The 21628-nt window shown below is 37.4% G+C and overlaps 2 protein-coding genes across 3 annotated transcripts; one reads left to right on the top strand and one right to left on the bottom strand.

The window, feature by feature from the left end:
- Nucleotides 1-500: 500 nt before the first annotated feature.
- LOC149838378 (small ribosomal subunit protein uS10c-like) lies at nt 501-4967 on the bottom strand. The gene is made up of 3 exons (XM_090006549.1): nt 4671-4967; nt 4537-4593; nt 501-904 (listed from the first exon to the last, which is right to left on the bottom strand). The coding sequence occupies exons 1-3, from the start codon at nt 4926-4928 to the stop codon at nt 593-595; spliced, it is 627 nt and encodes a 208-aa protein (XP_089862675.1). The 5' UTR covers nt 4929-4967; the 3' UTR covers nt 501-592.
- A 957-nt stretch (nt 4968-5924) lies between these two features.
- On the top strand, nt 5925-20719 carry LOC149838377 (transcriptional adapter ADA2-like). Of its 2 annotated transcripts, none has more exons than XM_090006547.1 (13): nt 5925-6099; nt 8141-8196; nt 9480-9652; nt 10363-10428; nt 10574-10699; nt 10806-10881; nt 11217-11277; nt 11378-11430; nt 11518-11664; nt 12880-13099; nt 15832-16042; nt 18110-18433; nt 20299-20719. In XM_090006547.1, exons 1-13 carry the CDS (start codon nt 6047-6049, stop codon nt 20506-20508), a joined length of 1776 nt encoding a protein of 591 aa, XP_089862673.1. In that variant the 5' UTR covers nt 5925-6046; the 3' UTR covers nt 20509-20719. The 2 variants fall into 2 exon arrangements, with proteins under 2 accessions (XP_089862673.1, XP_089862674.1); XM_090006548.1 differs by having other exon boundaries at nt 5935-6099; nt 9486-9652.
- The last annotated feature ends 909 nt before the right edge of the window (nt 20720-21628 follow it).

Raw genomic sequence — 21628 nt, 5'->3', positions numbered from 1 at the left:
GTATAGGTCTTGCTCACTGTCGAGCTTAGGCTTGGACTCATCGTGGGTGTTGAACAGCTAAGGAGAACGCCGAACACCCACACTCGCACACCATGGTGTCTTCATGTACGCTTTTGTATTTGATATTGCAGGAAACACCATCACTTATCACGTTGAAAAATGCAAACCGATATCAGTGAAAGAGAAATAAAATGATGCAGGGCAATAGACAGAAGTTTAAGGACCTTCTCAAGCGGAGAATCCAGCAAATTTTTTCCCTAAGAGTAGTGGTCTGAACTAGTCAAGGAGATATTGCACTGAAAGTCAGTGTGAACGACAGCTAATGATCAACCAAATGATTAAAGTACCAATGTGTGTGCACAAGAAACATAACATATATATAACTTGTAAAGTATAGAGAAGTCAGGATCTGGCCAAATCACCAACTTGACCCGGACAGATCACAAGTCACAGGTCATTGGGCTTTAAAACACTGGAACAAGAAGGGGACTAACAGGGTCTGGACGTCACAAAATCAACTACGTCAAAATTGTACTACATAAAATTGAACAGAACTATAACGGCATTGGTCATTGTAGTACAGAAAATTCCATCAAATCTTAACCTCTACATCCACCCCAGCGGGAAGGTCCAGCTGCATCAAAGAATCGATGGTTTGGGCAGTTGGATAAAGGATGTCGATGAGACGCTGATGTGTCCGGATCTCAAAATGAAAACGTGCATCCTTGTTTACATGAGGAGATTTAAGCACACAGTGAATTCGCTTCTTGGTAGGCAGAGGCACAGGACCCGTGGTCTTTGCATTAGTAGTCCTAGCAGCATCCATTATCTGTTTGCAGGAGTCCTCAATCAAGGGTACCCAATAAGATCTCAGCTTGATTCTTATCTTTTGCTTTGGCGCCATCTAACCACAAAATTGAAGCCCTTAAAAGTTTAGCAGAACAGAGATGCTCATCAAAAGCCAACTGCAACTAGACTGGAACAGTAACTACTAACTACAATTTATTGACAAATTCTGACTGTTGCATGACCATCTGCTGTCATCATATGCACCTGTAGAGTGATTTAGGTGTTGCCAAGCTGCATTTATAGTTGCAACCCACTAAATTCGGTTGGCTTGGATGGATAGAGAGATAGAAATCCCCCTCAAAGCAACTAGTAGCTACCGCAAAACACAGCCAAAAATGTGCCTTAAAACAATATTTTCCTATGAACTTAAAGAGACAAATAGAAACAAGGAGAAACTAACATAAAGAGGAAGGCCAAAGACTTCATGAAAATTTTCTACAATAAGAAACATAAAGGAGAACCGGAAGAAATAAAATACATATGAACAATATTGATCATGCTTGATATGATTGCAGGAACTACCACTAGCAACATGAACAGAATCCCCATTTGATGGGGCAGATAAAAAGTAGATAACAGTAACTTACAAAAACCAATTTAACCAACCAATCTTGGAGTAAATGCTGTACCTCTATATTTAGCTTCCCTAGAAGAAAGAGGAATATGCACCATGCTTTCTTTTTCTTTAAGGCCAGAAGATAACTTTTTGCCTCTTACAATACCAAAAAATGAATTTCCAAGAATATTCAAAAGCAAATAATTTGAATTTCTGAATCAGCGTCCTGACCAAGTAATATGAACCATAACCACAGATATAATGAAAACATCAGCTATATAAATCTTTTCTTTTGAAATAATTTAAAAGTAAAATATCATGATATTTTCAAAAAAAAAATTTAGGGATATTAATTGCAATAATATCACAATAATATTGTGACATTTTCAGTTACTTTTACTTTTTTTATTTCTCTTTTATATCTTAAATATGTTTTTCTTCTTTATTGTATTTATTTCTTTTATTATATTTTATACATGTCTAATTTAGAATTTAAACATATTATTTTCTTACTTATTTCTGCTATTTTGTATATTTTTGAAATTTTTAAAGTGCTGAGATTTTTCCAAGAGTTATCAACTAAACCTATATTATCATGAGATTTGCCTTGCAGAGATAAAATCAAGGCCAGTATTTGTGACTATGATACGAAATAGTAAAAGATCTCATCTGTAATTGGACTAAAAATTATAAGGAGAGCTTCAGTAGCTGCAGTTGGTAACAAGACGAAAAAAGAGGCCCAGCCAAAAGATACTAGTTACTTCAGTCCCCTATAGCTCCTATATTTTAAGAGAAGAACAGAGCATATATCCAAAAAACAAGTCATCCTACTATGGTGAGAACAGGTTAGCACATGACCACTTCCCCCTTTTGAGTCTGTGGTTTGAAAGTGCAGTGGCTTATGGATCAGTCATCTTACTCAGATCATGGAGATCATTAGAAGGTACAAGTGATTGGATCTTTTTATTGGTCTCTCTATTGTGAAAACCTGGTAGAGAAGGAAGGATTAGAGTGCGTTCGTCAAGAATACAACGTCCAAGACTCTTTTCAGCTGTACTGCAAATAATTCACGCTGGGTTTATATGATCAGATCTTATCTTGCTTACTGGGCTCATATGGCCGGAGAGTTCCTCATCATTTTTGCTGTTATATTCAGTTTAAGTGTAGATTTGTTTTTTTAATTCCAGATTTTTTTATTACTCCCACTTATTGGAGAATATCCAATCTGGAAGAACAACCTCCAGAATTTTATGCTTCTCTTCATTATTCTTGATGGTTGCATTTGAAGATAACAAATCAAGGGGCACAATCCCCAGCCTGCTTTTCAGCAGCTTAAGATAAATGGCATATCATGTGCACAAGGGTAACTGACAGAAATCTAGCCATCCCTCGTGGTACACAATGGATGTTACACATCAGCCACAGTGACAAACACTCTGAGACAGTGCCATGAAAAGTAAACTTGAAAAAAGTGCCAAGAACAGAGAATAGTCCTGCTCTCAAAATTAAGCACTTAATCAAGCAGCACACACACTCGATCAAGAAGGAATAAGGGTACTCCACAGAATGGCAATAGAAGCTCACTTTCCAATTCCCCAACACAAACACTACCACAAATGGACCATGAATTGTAAATGCTCCTAAATGTAAAACAAGTTCTTAATTATGTCTTACTCTTGCAGCAGGCAATCCCCTTAAAAAATTTCCTCTTCATTCTTTTGACAGGGAACAAGGAAGATTATTTTGCTCAGAACAATGACATAGAAACATGATGAATCCCTCACCTTGCTCAAGGACAACTTGAAAATTAAAAAATGAACCACACAAAGTTAAGAATAAAAGGAAATCCTACCCTCAAAGTACTCATGCTATTCACCAGCAACAAAAACCAACTAAAGACATGTGATCCAGGATATCGTGTCACTGGATGTTTGAAATTGACACAAGTAAACAAAAAGAGGAACCCCAGCAGCTACTGACCCAAATTAGCAAACAGTTTACTTTAATTGAGTTAGAAATTGTAGTGATAGGCCTAAACAACTTAGCCACATATATACATGAAAAGTACTCATCCACCTTACAAGGAGACACGGCTAACCATTGACTCTATTTATTATTATGGTAAATCAGTGTATCAAGGTGTCAATCTGAGATCTTATTTCGGTTTGATACGTCCACCTATGAGACTAACCTTTGGCTTTCGTCTCGGTTGCTCCAAGCAGAAATGCTGGGCAGCGTGAAAAGGGAGTAAACTCGATCAGATACAACCACAGCTACCAACGGAAGCCTGGTCTTGACTCTTCTGTGTGGTATTCACTCTTGTTCATAAAGTTCATAAATTCACAATTGATCCAGATATCTGTCGTTTATCTGGACAAAGATCTAACATGCCACAGACAAAAGGTAATGATCGATAGAACAATGATTCACGAGATCATCTCAATCAAGAACCAGAAATATTTAATAATTGTACCAATATTTTAGAGGACTAGAAAATGTAGCTTTACCAAGATGAAGATGCCTACTGAACAACGCTGGATATAAATTATCGTTCAGTTACAGTGTAAGATTACCAAGACTGTGAATTTCCTTTCAACAGTACAGCCAATCCCAATTACAGATTGAAAGCTAAAACTAGGAAACACTTGGAAATAACTTATGTGTATTGTCCACCGCTATGCTTTTCATGAATCAGCAGTTTGGTCGAATACAAGATTATGATGAACCCAGAGTTCAGAGGTGGCAAACTCTTTCGTAACGCATAAGTGATTATATTCAAACAACGCCGTTGAAGAAACAAAAGAAACATCCCTCAACTTCATTCATTAAAGAAATAAAGTTTTCTACTTCATAAATCCTAGCTCAAGTTCCACATAAATGAAAAAGTTCTATTAAACAAATGCGTCTTCTTAATCATCCACTCGTTCATTCCAACATATTAAACATAAAGTAGCTTAATTTACGTTTGCGATTCGAAACTTCACCAATTCATATGTTGAACACAAAAAAATTGAGTGCAAATTACATGACAATGCAGATCAAAGCAAGAATATGATTCATAAATTCCGAAAAATCAACTTACCCACAAAAAATGGAAAAGAGAGGAAAGCAAAGAGGACAAGGAGAAATACCTTTTCAACATCTTCACTCAGTGCTAGTGGAGACACGCCAGGACCATCAGCCCCAACCTGTCAAAAAAGCTCAACGGAAACAAAGATTAGCAAGAAACCAACAAAGGGATTTCTCCAAACAAAGAAAAACACACCTCCAAAACAGCGGATTCAGGTCCCATTTCCGCTTCGGGAAGAGAGTTTATGGCATTTTCGTCATCAACGAGGCCAGAAGCGGCACGCACCCTATGAGAATGGCGCAAGGGGGGAGAAAGGGAGCGCAAAGAGAGGGTGGTGGCCTTGAATGGGTATTTTGAAGATATGGGGAGGACGCATATCGATTTGGGGTTGGTTAAATCGGAGGAATTGCAGAGAGGAAGTGAGGAAACGCCACCAAGAATGGAGGAAGCCATTGCCGTTCTGTGTTTCTGGTGAGCACACCCTCGGAGACCAGAGTTATCCAACCAAACTTCAAGCGAGTGTTATAGAGTTTGTGTGCAAACGGATCGGGTGAGATCCGTGTCATGCTAGATCCGAATCTCAGATCCAAACATCAGGTCCGAATTTGTTCCTGATCCGAATCATGTGACGGTTGAAACCCGATCCGAATTTTATGTGGTAATACTGGATCCGGTAGAAAAAAGTGATAAAAAACAAACTTTTTACATGTAAAGATGGCAACCAGATTGGGTTTTCATCTTGAATTTGAATTAGATTAAAGCTAAAAAATTGCTTGGAATTCCGTTTGAAACCGAAAATAATATTAAGCGAATCTGAATCTGATCCGAATGCATGTTTGTGTTGTATTTGAAGGATTTAAATTGGGAATAACATGTTGGATTCAGCTTCATTGTCCAACGGTCTGATTCATTTGCACCTCACTCGAATGAAGAAGCGAGCAAGATGAATAGATCTAACTATCATAAATGCGGGTAGGGCTGTCAACGGGTAGGTACCCGACCCATTAGAATATATCTGAACTCGCCCAAATAACAAATCACTGGGTTCGTTTTTTGTTGGGTCATGAAAATGGATTCCCAAGCCCGGACCAATATAATTTTAGATATTTTTTTAATGAAAAATACATATAAAATACTCGGGCCAAGTCGAGGTACTAGGCAAAAAAGTTGGGTCGGGTCGGGTACCCAAAAAAAATCATGACCCAAATCCAACCCCTATATTGCTGGGATTGAGTTCCTACTATTGGAAGTTGGAAGTCATAGTCATAGGGAGTCCTGTTGACCGAATATGGGTTCACAGCATAAGCTACGAAGACACGGTTAAATTTCTGTTAACATTCGCATACAAGTAGACACGACGGCGGAGCAAAGTTGGAGTATCCCTGTGAGTGAGAAATTAGGGCACGAGTGCAACCAATATTTTCTCTCTCCAAACAGGCTCCCTTTGTTTTGCAAGGTTTTCCGCTTTTCAAGGTTGCTATGCCCTAGCTTGCGATTGTACGTCCCAGATCGTTCCGACCCACCGGGAGAACGCAGATCGGAAGTCGTCCGGATCCCCGGTTCTTACCTCCATGGGCCGATCGCGAGGGGTCCCCAATTCCGGAGACGAAGATCCACACCAAAGGTGAGTTTTCCGTCGCCGCTGGTCCTTCTCGATCCGCCAATTTCGTGCAAGATTCTCTGTACGATATGTTCGTTCTCCGTTTCTCATGAAGATTTTCAGGTTCATATGCACGAAATTGAGTCGAAGTGCGATTGTTTTTGTGATGTTCGGATGACCCATTTGTTTAATTTCTGTGTATGTGCTTGCTTGGTTGATAGGGGTGTGGCAGCATTTCGTGATTAAATAGTATGCGAGAATCTTGACTTGTTTTTACGGAGTTTTGCAGTTACAAAATTGTATATTTACGTGTTGAATTATTCACGTGCCAATGAGTAGGCGTCGTGCTCGCTTAGTGATATTGATGAATTAAGAAGGTATTGGTTTTCGGATGGGATGTATTCTCCATTTTAGTGTTTGGAAAGTAGTAGAAGATCAAACGAAGAATCAAAGAGAATTCACGCAGTTATTAGGCTTAAGAGTCAAGATCATGATTGGCCGTGTGCTGGCCGGGAGGGTAAGGTATTCAGCCCATAATTTATGATCTTCATCTACAGTGGCGTCAATTTTGGTGTGGGTGGGTGGGGGTGCATGCCTGTGTGCGTGCGTGTATATATGTGCCTATTTGGTGTGTGTGTTTGCTGGGTACGCACATGTATGCATATGTGCACGTGTATTTGCATGTGTATGTGTGCATACTTATGTGGTGTGTGTGTGTGTGTGTGTGTGTGTGAGAGAGAGAGAGAGAGAGAGAGAGAGAGAGAGAGAGAGAGAGAGAGAGAGAGAGAGAGAGAGAGAGAGAGAGAGAGAGAGGTATGAACAAAGTTACGTGAAGTGCATATGGAAAGTACACTTACAATGTGTTTTTTCACAAATCTGTCCCCACAGATGTGTTTGACATGATCCATTTACTAGAAATCACACTTGGATCATGTTTTCTCAAAGAAAAGTGGGGTTTTTTGAACCTTGAATATTTATGAAAGTTTTGGATTATTTTCAAACCCTATGAAAACTTGTTGATGTGTCAGAATTGGGCAATCCAAGTGTCAATTTCTATAAAATCAAGCGCGTGAATCACATTTGTACGGACACATTAAAAAAGGACAAAACCCACAAAAAATCTCCATTCACATGTAGTTTACACCTAATATATAAATATATATAGTATGTACGTATGTACGTATGTACCTGTGTATGTATGTATGTGTGTGTGTAGTTTTGCTTGGATGCCCCTGATAATGGACCAACCTTTGGTTGGCGCATCTCATGAATTGAATGTATGGGTTGATGTTGTTTGTATGTTATTGCATGAATTTAACATGGACAGCAGAAAATTTACAGTGCTGCAACTATATCAAGATTTGTATGTGATTAACCATGTATTAGCTGGCATACTCATAGCTTTGACAAGCAAATACAATCTGGATATATGTGAATGATTCTCACATATGAAATTTTACTAAATTGAAGTTGAGCTTTATGTAGAAGATGGAGATGGAAATATAATGTTCACTCGTTTACGTAGAAGAACTCAAAATGAGGGGCAATAACATTTACGTGATTGAGTTAATATATTGTTGTGAAATATTTTTTAAGAGAGATTGGTGTAATAAAAAAAAATGGAACTATGAAATGTTATAAGACGTTTATGGAAAAGATGAATGAACAAGAGGAGAAACAGATGACTTGCTTGAGCCAACATATGCGTGACTGTTTGGCTTATGAATCTTCTGTACTTTTGTACTGTTTTATAGATTTTGTACTCAAGATATTCTCCAAAATGAATTTCTGGGGATCTTGAAGAAGGGAAAATTTTTCAATTCATAAGATATTATGGTATTCATACAGGAAATATTTTTTAGCAGTGAATTGGTGTTTTGCATGATAACTTCACATGGTTTGCTTGTAGTGATGCGTATATATGTGCCTCTCTTAGAGTATATGCTTTCTGAATCAACTTAGGGTTTATCAACCCAATGTGCTTAGCTTAAATTTTCTTTCTTTTCTTCCAATTTAAAAAATCTTTCTTATTTACTTCAATTTTTTGATGCTCTATGATTTGCAGATCAAAGAGAAGAAGGGTCACTCCCAGTGGAGAGAACTTAGAGAATAATAATACAGGTACACACATCTTAAGCTTGGTTCCTTCTTACTTTGAGGTGTCTGTCAGAGCATTATTTGTGCAGATCCTCTATCTTCTTGATATGTAAGACTAGAGTTTTTGGACATAGCTGATGTAAATTAAATTTTGTAGTGCTGTGTATAGTATACAAGGTACAATTTGTCCGAAAAAGATAACGGAAAATGGAGGAAAATTTTGCTGCAGAAAAAATGGGGATCATTTGATTGTTGTAAAATTTTGGGAGATTGTGCTGACATAACTGAAAATTGAGCTGGATTGTGGTGTTGGTCTTCCCAATGGAAAGTTCTGATCCAGCTAATGTACATTTTGTATTAACATTGACAATCCTCAGGGGTCATAGATGCTCATTGCTGAAGCTTAGGATTGCTAAATGGGATACATGAAGTAAAACTGATTTATAAAAATTGTACAACTTTTTGTTTTGTGTGAAAGCTTATTCTTCAAATCGTATTAAGGCTATTCATACAAGTTGAATGAATAGAATGAAACTGAGAACCATCACAAACAATTTACGCACATGGATCTGAACTTCACTGATACGTAAGAAGGTAGGCGTTGCATCCATTGAAAATAAGATGAGAGAAAATCGTTTACGGTGGTTTGGACATATTCAGCGAAGGCCTAATGATGCTCCAGTTAGAAGGATGGACAAATGGAAAAATATATTAGTCAAAAGAGGTCGAGGTAGGCCTAAGAAGACTTGGATGGAGATGATAGGAAAGGATATGAATGCTTTGAACCTCACCGAGGACATGGCATTGGATAGAAATGATTGGAGGAGAAGGATTCATGTGGAGGACCCATAATGATTTTCTTTTTTGGTTCATATCGCCGACCCCAATTGTTTTGGGATGAAGGCGTAGTTGTTGTTGTTGGATCTGAACTTCACTATGCAGCTATTGGAACACATGGCAAATTGGCAAGATTGTTGTATCTCAATAAATAAAATTGTATTTAATCAGTTACGTTTTAATTTTTAAATATAGATCCTCTCAAGTAGCCAAATTACTATATGAAATTTTAGCATTCTGGATAATTATAAATTATAGAAAGTAATTTATGTCATACAATTTGTTTCAACCCTTTTGTGCATGTATAAATTTTTTTGTTTGGGGATCCTCTGTTGTTATGTTTAGCACTTGTTGACTAATTCATGCTCTATAATCTGACTCTAAAGGTTTCAAGAAATTGATTTATTTTCTTGTTGATCTTCGAAATTCCTTTTCACGTTCTCCTAATATCTTTTTTTTTAATGTAATAGGAACAGCTGACGGAAAGCGTGCATTGTATCACTGCAATTATTGCAATAAAGACATATCAGGAAAGATTCGCATTAAATGCACAAAATGTCCTGATTTTGACCTGTGTGTGGAATGCTTCTCTGTAGGAGCTGAAGTTACACCTCACAAAAGCAATCACCCTTACAGGGTTATGGTTGGTACCATATATAATGAGTTACTGATTATTTTATCATTCATTTATCCTTTGATGTTGTTCCGGGATCTTTTCCTGGATGGAAGTGTAAATTGTCTTTTACATACTTTCGGAAGTGCTACATTACAATCTTGTTACTTTCTACTGCACTAGCATGTGAATACTGGGTCTAGCCATGTTTGAAGTGGACATATTAGAGCCTGATGGCTGTGAAGACTCAGGTTCAATCCCAGTCCAGCCTGCTTAACATCTGAAGATGAGTTTAATCTGAGTAGGGCTAAAACCTGACCCTCCAACTTGGTTAAACTACGTGTTGAATGGATTTTGTTAGGAGCCCAACCCACTAAAATTATGAAAACAGAATCATATATTGAAAATAAAGTAATGAGGACTATCTGCATCCTACCTTGAAATCCAAACCTTGGCCTTATTAGCTATTAGGCTTGGGTTTTCCCAGTATAATCAGGCTTGGCCTAAATTTGAGGCTCAACTCTGGGCTGTGCCAGGCTGCTTGCAAGTTTATGCAGCTTGATTTCTTGTAATGAAACAAGATCTTTCCCTCTCTCCAATGTATGTATGTTCTCGTCATGTGTGCATGCATATGTTTTCTTGTGAGGAAGTTGCTTGTAATTGATTCAGAAGGATTATTGTAGATGACTTAGTCACTCCCCTACCTAGCGTTTATGCACTGCTTTGTTTTTCTTAAACAGGATAATTTGTCTTTCCCATTAATCTATCCGGATTGGAATGCAGATGAAGAGATATTACTACTGGAGGTACATCCCAAATATTTCACTCAATGGTTGCTTTGCAAGCTGTTTGAGAATTGGTCTCTGTTTCTTTGACTTTATTATATCTTCTTTATTGTAGTTAACGGAAAGCTGCATGGACTTGCAAACTTAATTGTTTGGTAACTAACAGGGAATTGAAATGTATGGATTGGGGAACTGGGCAGAAGTTGCTGAACATGTTGGTACAAAGACCAAGGCACAGTGTATTGATCACTACAATACAGCATACATGAAATCTCCATGTTTTCCTCTCCCGGTAATTTACTTTTTTAATAGCATTTTCTGGTGATGCAGGATACTCAACCTCTTTCCTTCCATACATTTTCTACTAGGTTAAGTTGACACCGTTGTTTATTATATAGGACATGTCACATGTTGTTGGAAAGAATAGGAAGGAGCTTCTTGCTATGGCTAAAGGACATGGTGATGACAAGAAAGGTTTGCTGCAGTCGCCTCAATGATTCTTGTGATTGTTAAATTTTTCATTATTGTTCTTATTTAATACACAGTTTTGATAGTCAACTAAGCACATTTTATTAAGCCCATTTTATTAAGCCCATTTTTTAATTTTAGACATAAATTGAGCAACCAGATTGCCCAAGGCGTGGGTAGGATAAATTGTTCCATTTATTAACACAACAAAATGTCATGATTCTTCTAATGAAAAGCTAGAAACCTAAAAGCCTAGACATTCATTTGCTACTTAATTATAACTCAATGCCGCATATTTTGATTTGGCTATCTTTGCTAATGCAAGTCACACTCTGTTGCAGGATTTTCATTGCCTGTTGAGATCACAACCAAGGAATCTCCATTCTCTCCACCAACAGTCAAGTACTATGTGCCTACATTACTGAGTCCTTTTATATTTATATGCTTCAGTATCAATATTGGGATTTTCTCCTTGCTGACTGTTATGAATTTGCCTGTCAAGGAGTGAAGATTCTGGTAAAGAAGCTCATTCTGGGCGTTTGCCATCTAGTCTAGGTATGTGGTAATTTACTTGAAGAAAATGATTTGCTGAAGATATTTGGATTGTTCAACCCCCATGCTGATGCTGTTTTCTTGTGTCAGATGTAGATCCTGTAGAGGCCAAGATAAGTGGTACTAGTTATAACAACACAAATGCAACATCTGTTGGTGCTGGTAAGAAAGCGTCAAGCATGTCTCAGGTGAAGGATGCTGATGGGATCAAAATTGAAGGCCTGATGTCATCTGAAGGTATGCTGAAATGCCTTTTTTTAATGTAAATATTGAAGTTAAAGTGGATCTGCATCTTAATATATGTGAGAATTAAGTTTTTGTCACTAGCTTGGAGTTGCAGTCACGGGTTATAATTTTTGGTTGTCTATAAATGCTTCTCATATTTCACATGTTAAGACAAAAATCTTATTATGCAATTACTGTCTTCCCTTTAGCTTTTCTTGTTCTACTTTATATGTCTAATTATTGTTAGGACTATCATTTGTTTGGATATCCAACCGATAGGGTGCATGGTGCACCTTAGTCCATCTACAAAATAGGTAGCAAGGTTCAGATTCTGGGTTTAGGTTGTCTGGTTGAAAAGAAAAAAGGCCCAAACCTGACCTGTATAAACTAAAGAGTGCTTAAAATATGCATTTTCTTACTCAAGAATACATGTAAAACCGTAGCCCAAAACCAGACCCAAATATAATTTCGGTCATGTTTGGGTTGACCTGAATAATATTTAGGTTGTATTTTCTGTGCATATACCCAGAAATTCAGGTTCGGAATCAGTGTGAGTTTATGATACAGTTCCAACTCGTGGTCATCCCTAATTGATACAATGATACATTTGCTTACAAAGAATAACATGCCACTTTTGACTACAGATTCAGATATATGCTATATTCTTGTGCTATTTTAGCACATATTTTCCTTGTACAATAGGACATTGGTGATAATGTGCTTCTGAAAATTAGCTTTAATCGTGTGACAGTTATGACCCTTGGACAAGGAAGAAAGAAAAAGGAAAGCAGGAAAGAGAAAACAAAAAATGTGATATTTCTTCATGTCCAATGACTGATCAAGCGTATCTTTTTTCATCTCTATTAGCTGAATTTGCAATCAAGCATCATAATTCAGGCTTAATTGGATTTTGAGGTCTCCACTAATTTGGAAATCTTCCTAGTAGAGAAGTCGAGAGGAGATGTAGAACTGTTAATGTCAAGATGTTTTATGATGAAGAAATGTTTTCATAGATATGAAGACACTGCATACTGTAAAGTTTTTGTTGGTGCAATGTTGTTAAGGAAGCTCTTTTGCCTCTTCACTCTTATTTTTTTCCAGTGTTTTAGTTTTATTAATTTTTTTGTTTAGTATTATTGCCACCTTATGAAAATATATATAAACAGTTTTTGTCCAAGATATTTTCATTGTTAAACTTCAAGAAGTTAAATCATTATTGCTTTGCAGACCATTCAGAGAGGAGTATTGGAGGGAAAAGACCTAAAGTTACAGGAGATGATGGGCCCTCTCTGACTGAATTGAGTGGCTATAATCCGAAGAGGCAAGAATTTGACCCTGAGTATGACAATGATGCTGAACAGCCTCTAGCAGAGATGGAATTCAAGGACAATGATTCTGAAGCTCATCGTGAACTGAAGGTGCGGGTGTTGCATATTTATCTATCAAGGTATGTCCATTTTGTAAAATTAAATTATATTACCAATAATTGGAGAAATTTCTTTTACTACCTAAAGAAGCTTACACCATATATACTTGGCAAATGCTGATTTGATGAGATGGAAGTGCATATATATCATGTTCCATTTGTATTCTTGTTGGTACATCTTTGACTAGTTAGGGCTGCATTCTGAGTGTTAATTGTGAGAGTTTGTGCTTGACCTGTCAACTTTGTGGGTTTGGGTCGGATATCATAATGAACCATAATCTATTTATTGGAATTCAATAAAGGAAGCAACACCCGATTAATAACCAGACTTGGATTCTATTTTAGTATTTTACATCTTAATCTTGATTTAACTCTAAATTTGACAAGATCCGACTCTGATTACATTCAGACGTGTATCCAATTAGGTAATGACTAATCAGATTCAAATTTAGTGAGGGCTTTCTCCATCCTAGGCATACTGAAAATACTCTAGATCAATGTTGTATGTATTGTATGATACAGTACGATATATAACATTACTATGAGGAATATCAATGCGATACACACTCGTATCGCGATACGAGTACGCATTGTATCTGTATCGTACGATATAGGTCCACATCGTACCGTATCAGGAGGACACACTTAAAAAATGGATGAATCATAATTTTTCAATTTTGGGTTTTAAGTACCTCTTGAGGGCCGACTCACTCATTTGTGTAGAAGCCATTAGAGAGGTATCAACGCACCCTAGGACTCGTGAGAGTGATTTGAAGGCCAATTCATGCGCAAGGGAGAGGGCTTTTGCGATTTGTTAAAGTAAATATGCATTTCTACTATTGTTTTACTTAAGGAAGTGGGCTAAGGTAAAAAATCTTTATTATGAATAAAATTACAAAGCTACCCTCCAAAGTTGGCATAAGATGATCTTGCATGGCAATGAAGCACTTAAATAATAAGTGAAAACAAATTGAAAATCGATTGCAACTATTGCCATGATTTTTTTTATGTAATATGAAAGTATAAGTCTTGTGACATGTTCTTAATTGCAAGATATTTAATATTTTGCATTGTTCTTGTGAGATAGTTGATGTTTGATGATGTCTTATGCAGCTCATGGAGACATAAATGCTTCATATGTGATTTGATGGTTGTATTTTGTATAATTCATCATTGTTTCATGTGTCATAAGTTTTTTAGAATTTTTGCTAGTTTTTTTTCTGATTTTTCATGTTTTTTAGATTTTTTTTGGAATTTTTATTAAAAATTATGATTTTTTACAATACGATATAATACGTATCTTATTTTGGGCTCGATCGATACAAGTAACAATATGATACTTACAACCTTGCTCTAGAAAACAATTTGGTAATTGCATGACAATTTCTTTTTGTTGACTATTCCATATGAAAAACATGTGATCGGATCTCAACAAAATGGGATCTTAGATCTGATGTCATGTTGCTGATGTTAGAAGGGTGGCTTAAGTCATGTGACTTTGATGTCAGCTATATGGCATCCTTTTTCTTCTGCTGGTAAATAAGACCAATCATATTTCATTATTAGTTTTTATTTAGATAAGTACTTGTTTGTAGAAGCAAAGAAAGAAAAGGGGGTGAACAGAGAAGAAGAAAACTTTATGGAAGATCCCTCAAAAAGGGGAGATTTGGGAAAAGAAAAGATGATTCGAGACGGAGAAATGAAAGAGGGGTTTATGGTGCGAATATGATGCAGTATGAAAGAAAAAATGCAAATACGATCTGATGGAGAAGGAACTTAAGAAAGAGGACACGGAAAATATTAGGATTGTTGGAACCTTAATGGCCGTCCTGCTCTGATGTCAAAGTTTGTTTTTAACTTGCAAGAGATTTTGTAATATGTTGATGCAGGGAAAGAAACAGAAAGAAGAAGAAAAGAGGGTAAAAGGAAAGGCAAACCCTATAGTTGAGAGAAAGGTCCCAATCAACTCATTAGGTCGAAAAAAATATTGTTAGGGATGTCTCGTTACCCTATGTTATTAGGATCTGTTGGTCTCTGGAGGTAATTTAAATTACAACAATGTTGATACATACAAAATCACAGCCAAACATATAGATATACAAGATATTAGTAATATGCCATCACACATCCTTATTTCTATGACCTTAGCTTCCGCAGTTAGTAACTTGATATGGGTAGCAGCCATGAGCTGTTACAATAATCTCCTGAACTAAGTCTCGTTGATTTATCAATCTTTGTTTAGAAACTTGTATAAGTTATGACATGTTCCCAAAGTAGTTATCATCTCATTCCTAGCCTCTAAACATCTATATGAAGCTCCATTTGTGAATTATGCATATAGGAGATATTTGTACAGCTAAACATTGTGTTGGATACATGGAAAAAGGAAAATCTTAAGACTGTGCTCTTTTAAAATAAGTTGTCATATATTTCTCTATAATTAGTTAGTTACCCAGTTTTTGCAAGCTTGGTACTTCCCTGGTACTTGAAATTGCAACGTGGCTTTAATACATATTAAGGTCTTTGATGGAAAACAGATATCTTCTAGGTTTCTCAAATTTGTAAATGAAAGATGGGTCATTCTTTTGCTGTATGAGTCTTTGAACATGTACCAGTCAGTTGACAATAATTTGTATGACAAGACAAAATTAGATTATGGAGCAAAATGTGCTGTTCATGATTTTGTTATCCTTCTGCTTTCTGCAAGTTGTACTTTATAACAATGTTTTTATGTGCAAATGTTCTACTGGTAGGCTTGATGAGAGGAAAAGGAGAAAGGATTTTATATTGGAAAGGAACCTACTTTATCCTAATCCATTGGAGAAGGAGCTCTCCAATGAAGATAAGGAACTTTACCAGCGTTGCAAGGTCTTCATGCGTTTTCACTCACAAGAAGAGCATGATGCATTGATTCAGGGTTTGATCCTTGAACGTAAAATTCGCCAAAAAATTCAAGAACTACAGGTTTGGCTTCTCTATTGAAATTGTAAATCACCACTGGGTATGTTAATAGGAGGCATCCAGATTGGGCTTTTTTACAATGCCTTGAACTGTGTGTTGTTTTATGTTTATGCATCATAAATTTTCCAGATTAAGTTGAAGGCATGGTAATGCTTGAGTGTAGGACAATTTTTCTCGCTTTTAATATGCAATGCTTGTGCTTATATTTTTTTCTTCCTTTTTGCTTCCACGCTTTCAGAAGTCAGAACTGTGTGAATCAGAAAAGATGTCCTGCGCTATTTTTTTTTCTTTTCACCTAACATGTGTTCTTTTTTCCCATTTTGTGCATTGAAAGATTAGCCAATTGTGTTAAAGTTCACAGGATTGAATCCATCATGTCCCATATCTCCCCAATATTTCCCAATATTACTGTTGGCTATCTCTGAATCTTATCTGTTTCCATTTTGGCCCCATCTCTGGATCCGACTTGGTGAAAATTTATACCAATTCTGGATTCTTATCTAGTTCAGATAAGCCTATGGAGGGTACTCAAGCCATTTTTTGAATGGGTCAAAATTTAGTCCCCTCACCTAGTAAATTGGACATAGATCCGAGTCAACTTTTTTGTCCAGACAAATTAAGTGGCCTAACCATATGAGCATGATATCCAGATATACATCTTTTTCTAAACAGTTCTCCAGTTCAAGCTTTCTTGCATTATAAAAATGTAGCAGTCATTAATGAACTTATGCACTTCTGACTAATTAAATATAGTTGAGTAGAAATCACCCTCTATATGTATCTAGTATTGATTTAAGTTGCTCATGGTAGGGGCGACTTCTGAAAGTCACCAAGTTGGCAGGACATCAAGAGTTCAAAACCCACCAGTGCGTGTCTTTTGCCACGAGACTGAAGTTGGGTGTACCCTTTTATGGCCAAGGGGGACCTGGGGTTTTACGGGATGAAACTTGGTAAATGAGGCGGTTTTCGTCAGTTATCCTCCAAAAAAGATTTAAATCATGCTCAATGTGGAACCAAATCTCAGAAGATTTATGGAGTTGTTGCTGGAGATATCTCAAGATATTTGATTGTTTTAGTGGTAAAAATTCTAGGCACATAATCTTAGGCTGATCTGCATTTATGACTGCTTCACTAAAATGTTGTCTTATTCTCCTTTTGAAAACTAAGAATAATTAAAAGTGGGTATAATTTGTCTTGGAGTCAAGAAGAAAAGGAAATGGTTCTCCAGGTTGGATCATTTGGAAATACTTGCAGGCATTTCTTGATCGGATCTATCATACAGATCAATATACATTTGTTATAATGCAAAAAACGTATTAAACTTACTATGTTGGGATGACTGGATTGGTGAGCCTTCCTAGTTAGACTTTCTGTTCAAGATTATCGATTCAAGCCCTTCTCTTTAACTGCATTATTCTATTAAATTGTCTCTTTCATAATAAAAATATGAAAACATGATAATACTGATACACATATTACTGACTCATCTGCATTGTTGCAAAGGAATTGTAGATCACTAGAAAGTTTGCTTCCATATTTCATGCTTCAAGTTCTTTCTTTTCCTGTTACATCCTGTAGAGCAGAATTCCTGATATAAAATCTTCAAGTCCCACATTTCCTGTAGTTGTTGACTGTGAGTTCTAATAATGGAATGGTACTGATGCCTTATTTTTTAAATCATTGACTGGGGGTACTTGCTCAACTTGAAGTTGCCTTGGAACTGCATGACTAATTTTTATCCTTTGATTGATGACTCAGTTAAGTCGGTTGGGTATTATACAGTTTAACAATGGTGGCTTTTGCCAACAGAAACTGTTGATGCGAACTGTAAGCAGGTAGCCTCAACTGATCTTGTGTTGGTTTAGTGGAGAAAGTCATCCCACCAGTCAGTTTTTGTTACAAACTTGTTACAAACTTGCAATGATTGAAAATTTTACCTTTGGGGTGTGGATCTAATGTCTAATGATCTTTGAATAAAACATTCAGTCCTCTTTTCTAAAATAATGTATTAGTCAGGTGTTCATACTTTCTATGAAAATTGTTCATTATTGGATCTATTTTGCATTTCAGGAATACAGGGCTGCAGGATGTCATACGTTGGCTGAAGGAGAGAGGTATGCTGCAGAGAAGAGAAAAAGAGAAGCTGAAGCAAGCATGCTGAAAGCAAAAGAAAGCAGTCAGTCAGTTGCAGGTGGAAAAGTACTTCAACATGCGAATCACACTATGAGCAAAGAAAAAAAAGAACCAGATGGAACCCCTGGTGGCGACAATCATAAAATTAAAAGTGAATCCGGAGGCACCGATGCATCTTCTACAACAACAGGACAATTTTCTGGGTTACTAGATCAATGGGATATCACTGGGCTTCCTGGTGCAGATCTGTTATCTGTGACTGTAAGTATAACCAGTATTCCATTCCAAGAAACATAGTTTGCCATTATCTTGTCTGAACAAAAGCAACTGAACCACCACCGAGGTGGTATCACATGTGGTAAGCGGGGTCCTGTGTCAAGCTGAAGGCCCAGGATCAAATCGCTCTGCCACATGGGGCGACTGTTGTTCTGGTAGGGGTCTGCCTAACCCCAGCTTGCCTTTCATAAAAAGAAAGCAACTGTCTTTTGCTTTAAAGTTGTAGTTCACTTCATTTACATTCTAAGAGCTTAACCTTTTCCACAGAATATGCCTCACTGCATGACTATAAGATTTGTTCAAGTGAAGTAACCTTTGATTGCTTTTGACATCACTCCTCTGATGACTGTTTTCAAACATCCCACATACAGATTACCTGAGTTTAAAGTGATAATGCAGATTTGTTTTCCCTAGTAACGTTCTTGTTGGATACATTATCAGGAAAATAGTCTCTGCTCTTAGATATTAATTATCATGATGGCTATAAAAGATTTCTGCCTTTAAGATGTGCTGTATTGACCACCCTGGGTGTTGCCCGTGTGGCCAGCAGGGGGGGTTGTGAAGGTGTTGAGTTGAAGACCCTGGATCAAAACCCACTGGCACACGGGCGTGTCCGTAGCTTTCAGAGATGGGCCACGGAAGGCAGAGTGGTTGTGAGGCCCCACCTGGGATTTTCCCTCGCTTCGGCAAGGGTTCCTCATCATAAACAAAAGATGTGCTGTGTTGATTTAGATTGTAGATTTTCAAAATCCGTGTTTGTGCTTGTGCATGTGTGCACGTGCATGCATGTGTGTGAAATGTACGTCTGTCTTGCTTGGTGCCAATTGTGTAACTCCTTGTATACCGAGTGTCTCTGTGACTATGTTTATGTTATGTAGATCTTTTCTGTTAGCTGGAGACCCACGTGTCAAAACACTGTGTCTTTACTATTCCTGGTCTAGATGTAAGGTTTCATTACTTGCAAAACCTAGGATTTATCTTCAATAATTCTTTCTAATTTTTGTATATATGTGTCCACTAACTTTACAATTTGTTTAGTTTCCATTCTTTCCAAAACCTAGGATTTTTCTTCAATAATCCTTCTACCTTTCATGTGCCATTTTATCAACTGAATGAGTATCTTCGATTTCTAGCGTTTTGCAAACCTCTGATTGGTATCAACCAGTTTTATGAGGCATACATGTACATACACATGCTGAGTTATCCTAAATCATGCACACATGCTCATGTGCTTCTTGTGGCTTTTGTGATATTCGTTTGTATCAAGGGGTCTTCAAGGCATCACCACCTTGAAAACATTATCCAAGCATTGGAGTTGGCTTTTTAAGTACCAAATGGTCTGCTGTTGATAGGTAAAGGTGACATACAAATATAAGTCTTCATTATGTTGTTTGGGGGGTTTATGTGACTTTCCATTCATTACCTGATAATACAATAAAATAATTGCTTCCCCAATTAACCCTTATGAGTATGAATAAAAGCCTTTTGCACTTTGTTACGACAAATTCTATATGATTGTTTCTTCTGAAAAGAAATTTAAACTTTTACGAGCTTCTGTTTCAACTGTTTTCTACAAATAGGCCACAAGTTGAGGGTTGTGTAGCTTGGACGGTATTCAATAGATTGGTTTCTTGCATGTATGCTAGTTAATATATGGCCTGCTTTTGGTCTTTCTTCAAATGATGTTACACAGTGTGTTTGTTCTCTAATTAGTTTTTATCGAGGGAGCAGTTCTTGAACATGTGTAAATCCTGATACAATACATGTTGCATTGTTTTCTATTGCAATGCTGATCATATTTTCATTCCTGAACATGTGTAAATCCTGATGCAATACAATGTTTGTTCTAGGAACAACAACTATGCTGTCAGAATAGACTGCTGCCGGTGCAATATCTTAAGATGAAAGAGGTGTTGATGCTGGAGGCTCTCAAGGGCTCTGTGGTGAAGAAATCTGATGCATATGGGTTCTTCAAGGTTGATCCCAGTAAAGTGGACAAGGTTTATGAGTTGGCCACTAAAATGGGTTGGGTTGAAGGTGATGAGGCTGCCACTGGTTGATTTCTCATCACAAGCTAAGAATGCAAAATTGTTAATTTGTCGTACCATTTACTGTAACTTGCCAAGGCAGCAATCTCTTTTCACACGAAATTGGGGTGAACTGGATGGAGTAATTCTTTTAGTGTACAGGTTAGATGTTTAGCTTTTGGGTGATTTATGTGCACCAGTTTGCCCTGAATAAAAGTTAGCTTCTCTCTCTCTCTCTCTATCATATCATGTTGGCCACAGCGACAACGTTGAGCAAATTGGAGTGTGGCGCTTTTAGTTTGGCAACAAATCCACCAACCCAAAACACCCAAGCAAAAAAGGTGCATGCATGGAAGAAATGACGTGATGAACAGGAAAGTTTTTCAATAATTCAATCCATTCGTCAGCTTTCCACAGGACATGCAATACAAAAAGGCACAGGATGAATACAAATAAGGGGGCGTTTGATCCTCAGGACAGCTCCTTCTGGACGAATTTGTTCAGGACAAATTGTAGGGGCTAACGAAATTTCCCACCAAAATGGGCATTTGTCCCATTATTGCAGGAACACAACATAGGAATTTGGGGCCCATGCAAGTTGGGACGCGATGGAGGATTGCGTTCTGTCATTCAAATGCCCCCTAAGGGTAAAAAGGTACTTTTTCCTATTAGGGTTAGTTTGGTTGTAAGTTTGTTAATCCAGCTTATTTTAACGGAAGTCCAGTTTTGGTTTTCACAATGTGAGGAATGCTTCTAAAATACTTTAAAAGCTTGACGTGCATTTTAAAGCCGTTTGGACTGTTTCAAGGACATTCCGCATTTAGACGTACCCGCAAAATGCTTGCATTATGATAGTTTTATTTGTTTTTTGCTAGATCTGTTATTGATCTCGATCTAGTTCAAGTTGGAATCCAAGTAGAACCATTGAGCTGAGGTTTTAATTCCTAATTAGGGGTGGCAATCGGGTCGGGTTGGTGGGTCGGGTTGGTGTGTCAGCATACCTCAACCCGAACCCGACCCGTTTATTAAACGGGTCGGCTGTGGCAAACACGAACCCGACCCGTTTAATAAACGGGTAACCCGACACGACCCGCCAACCCATTTAATAAATGGGTTGGGTCGGGTAAACGGGTTTTCAGGTTCGCGGGTCAGG

Source organism: Nuphar pumila, chromosome 5 (genome assembly GCF_984573655.1).
Source record: "Nuphar pumila chromosome 5, dmNupPumi1.hap1.1, whole genome shotgun sequence".
Taxonomy (NCBI): domain Eukaryota; kingdom Viridiplantae; phylum Streptophyta; class Magnoliopsida; order Nymphaeales; family Nymphaeaceae; genus Nuphar; species Nuphar pumila.
Note: the sequence above shows the minus strand (reverse complement) of the source record. Positions and strands in the feature narration are given on the sequence as shown.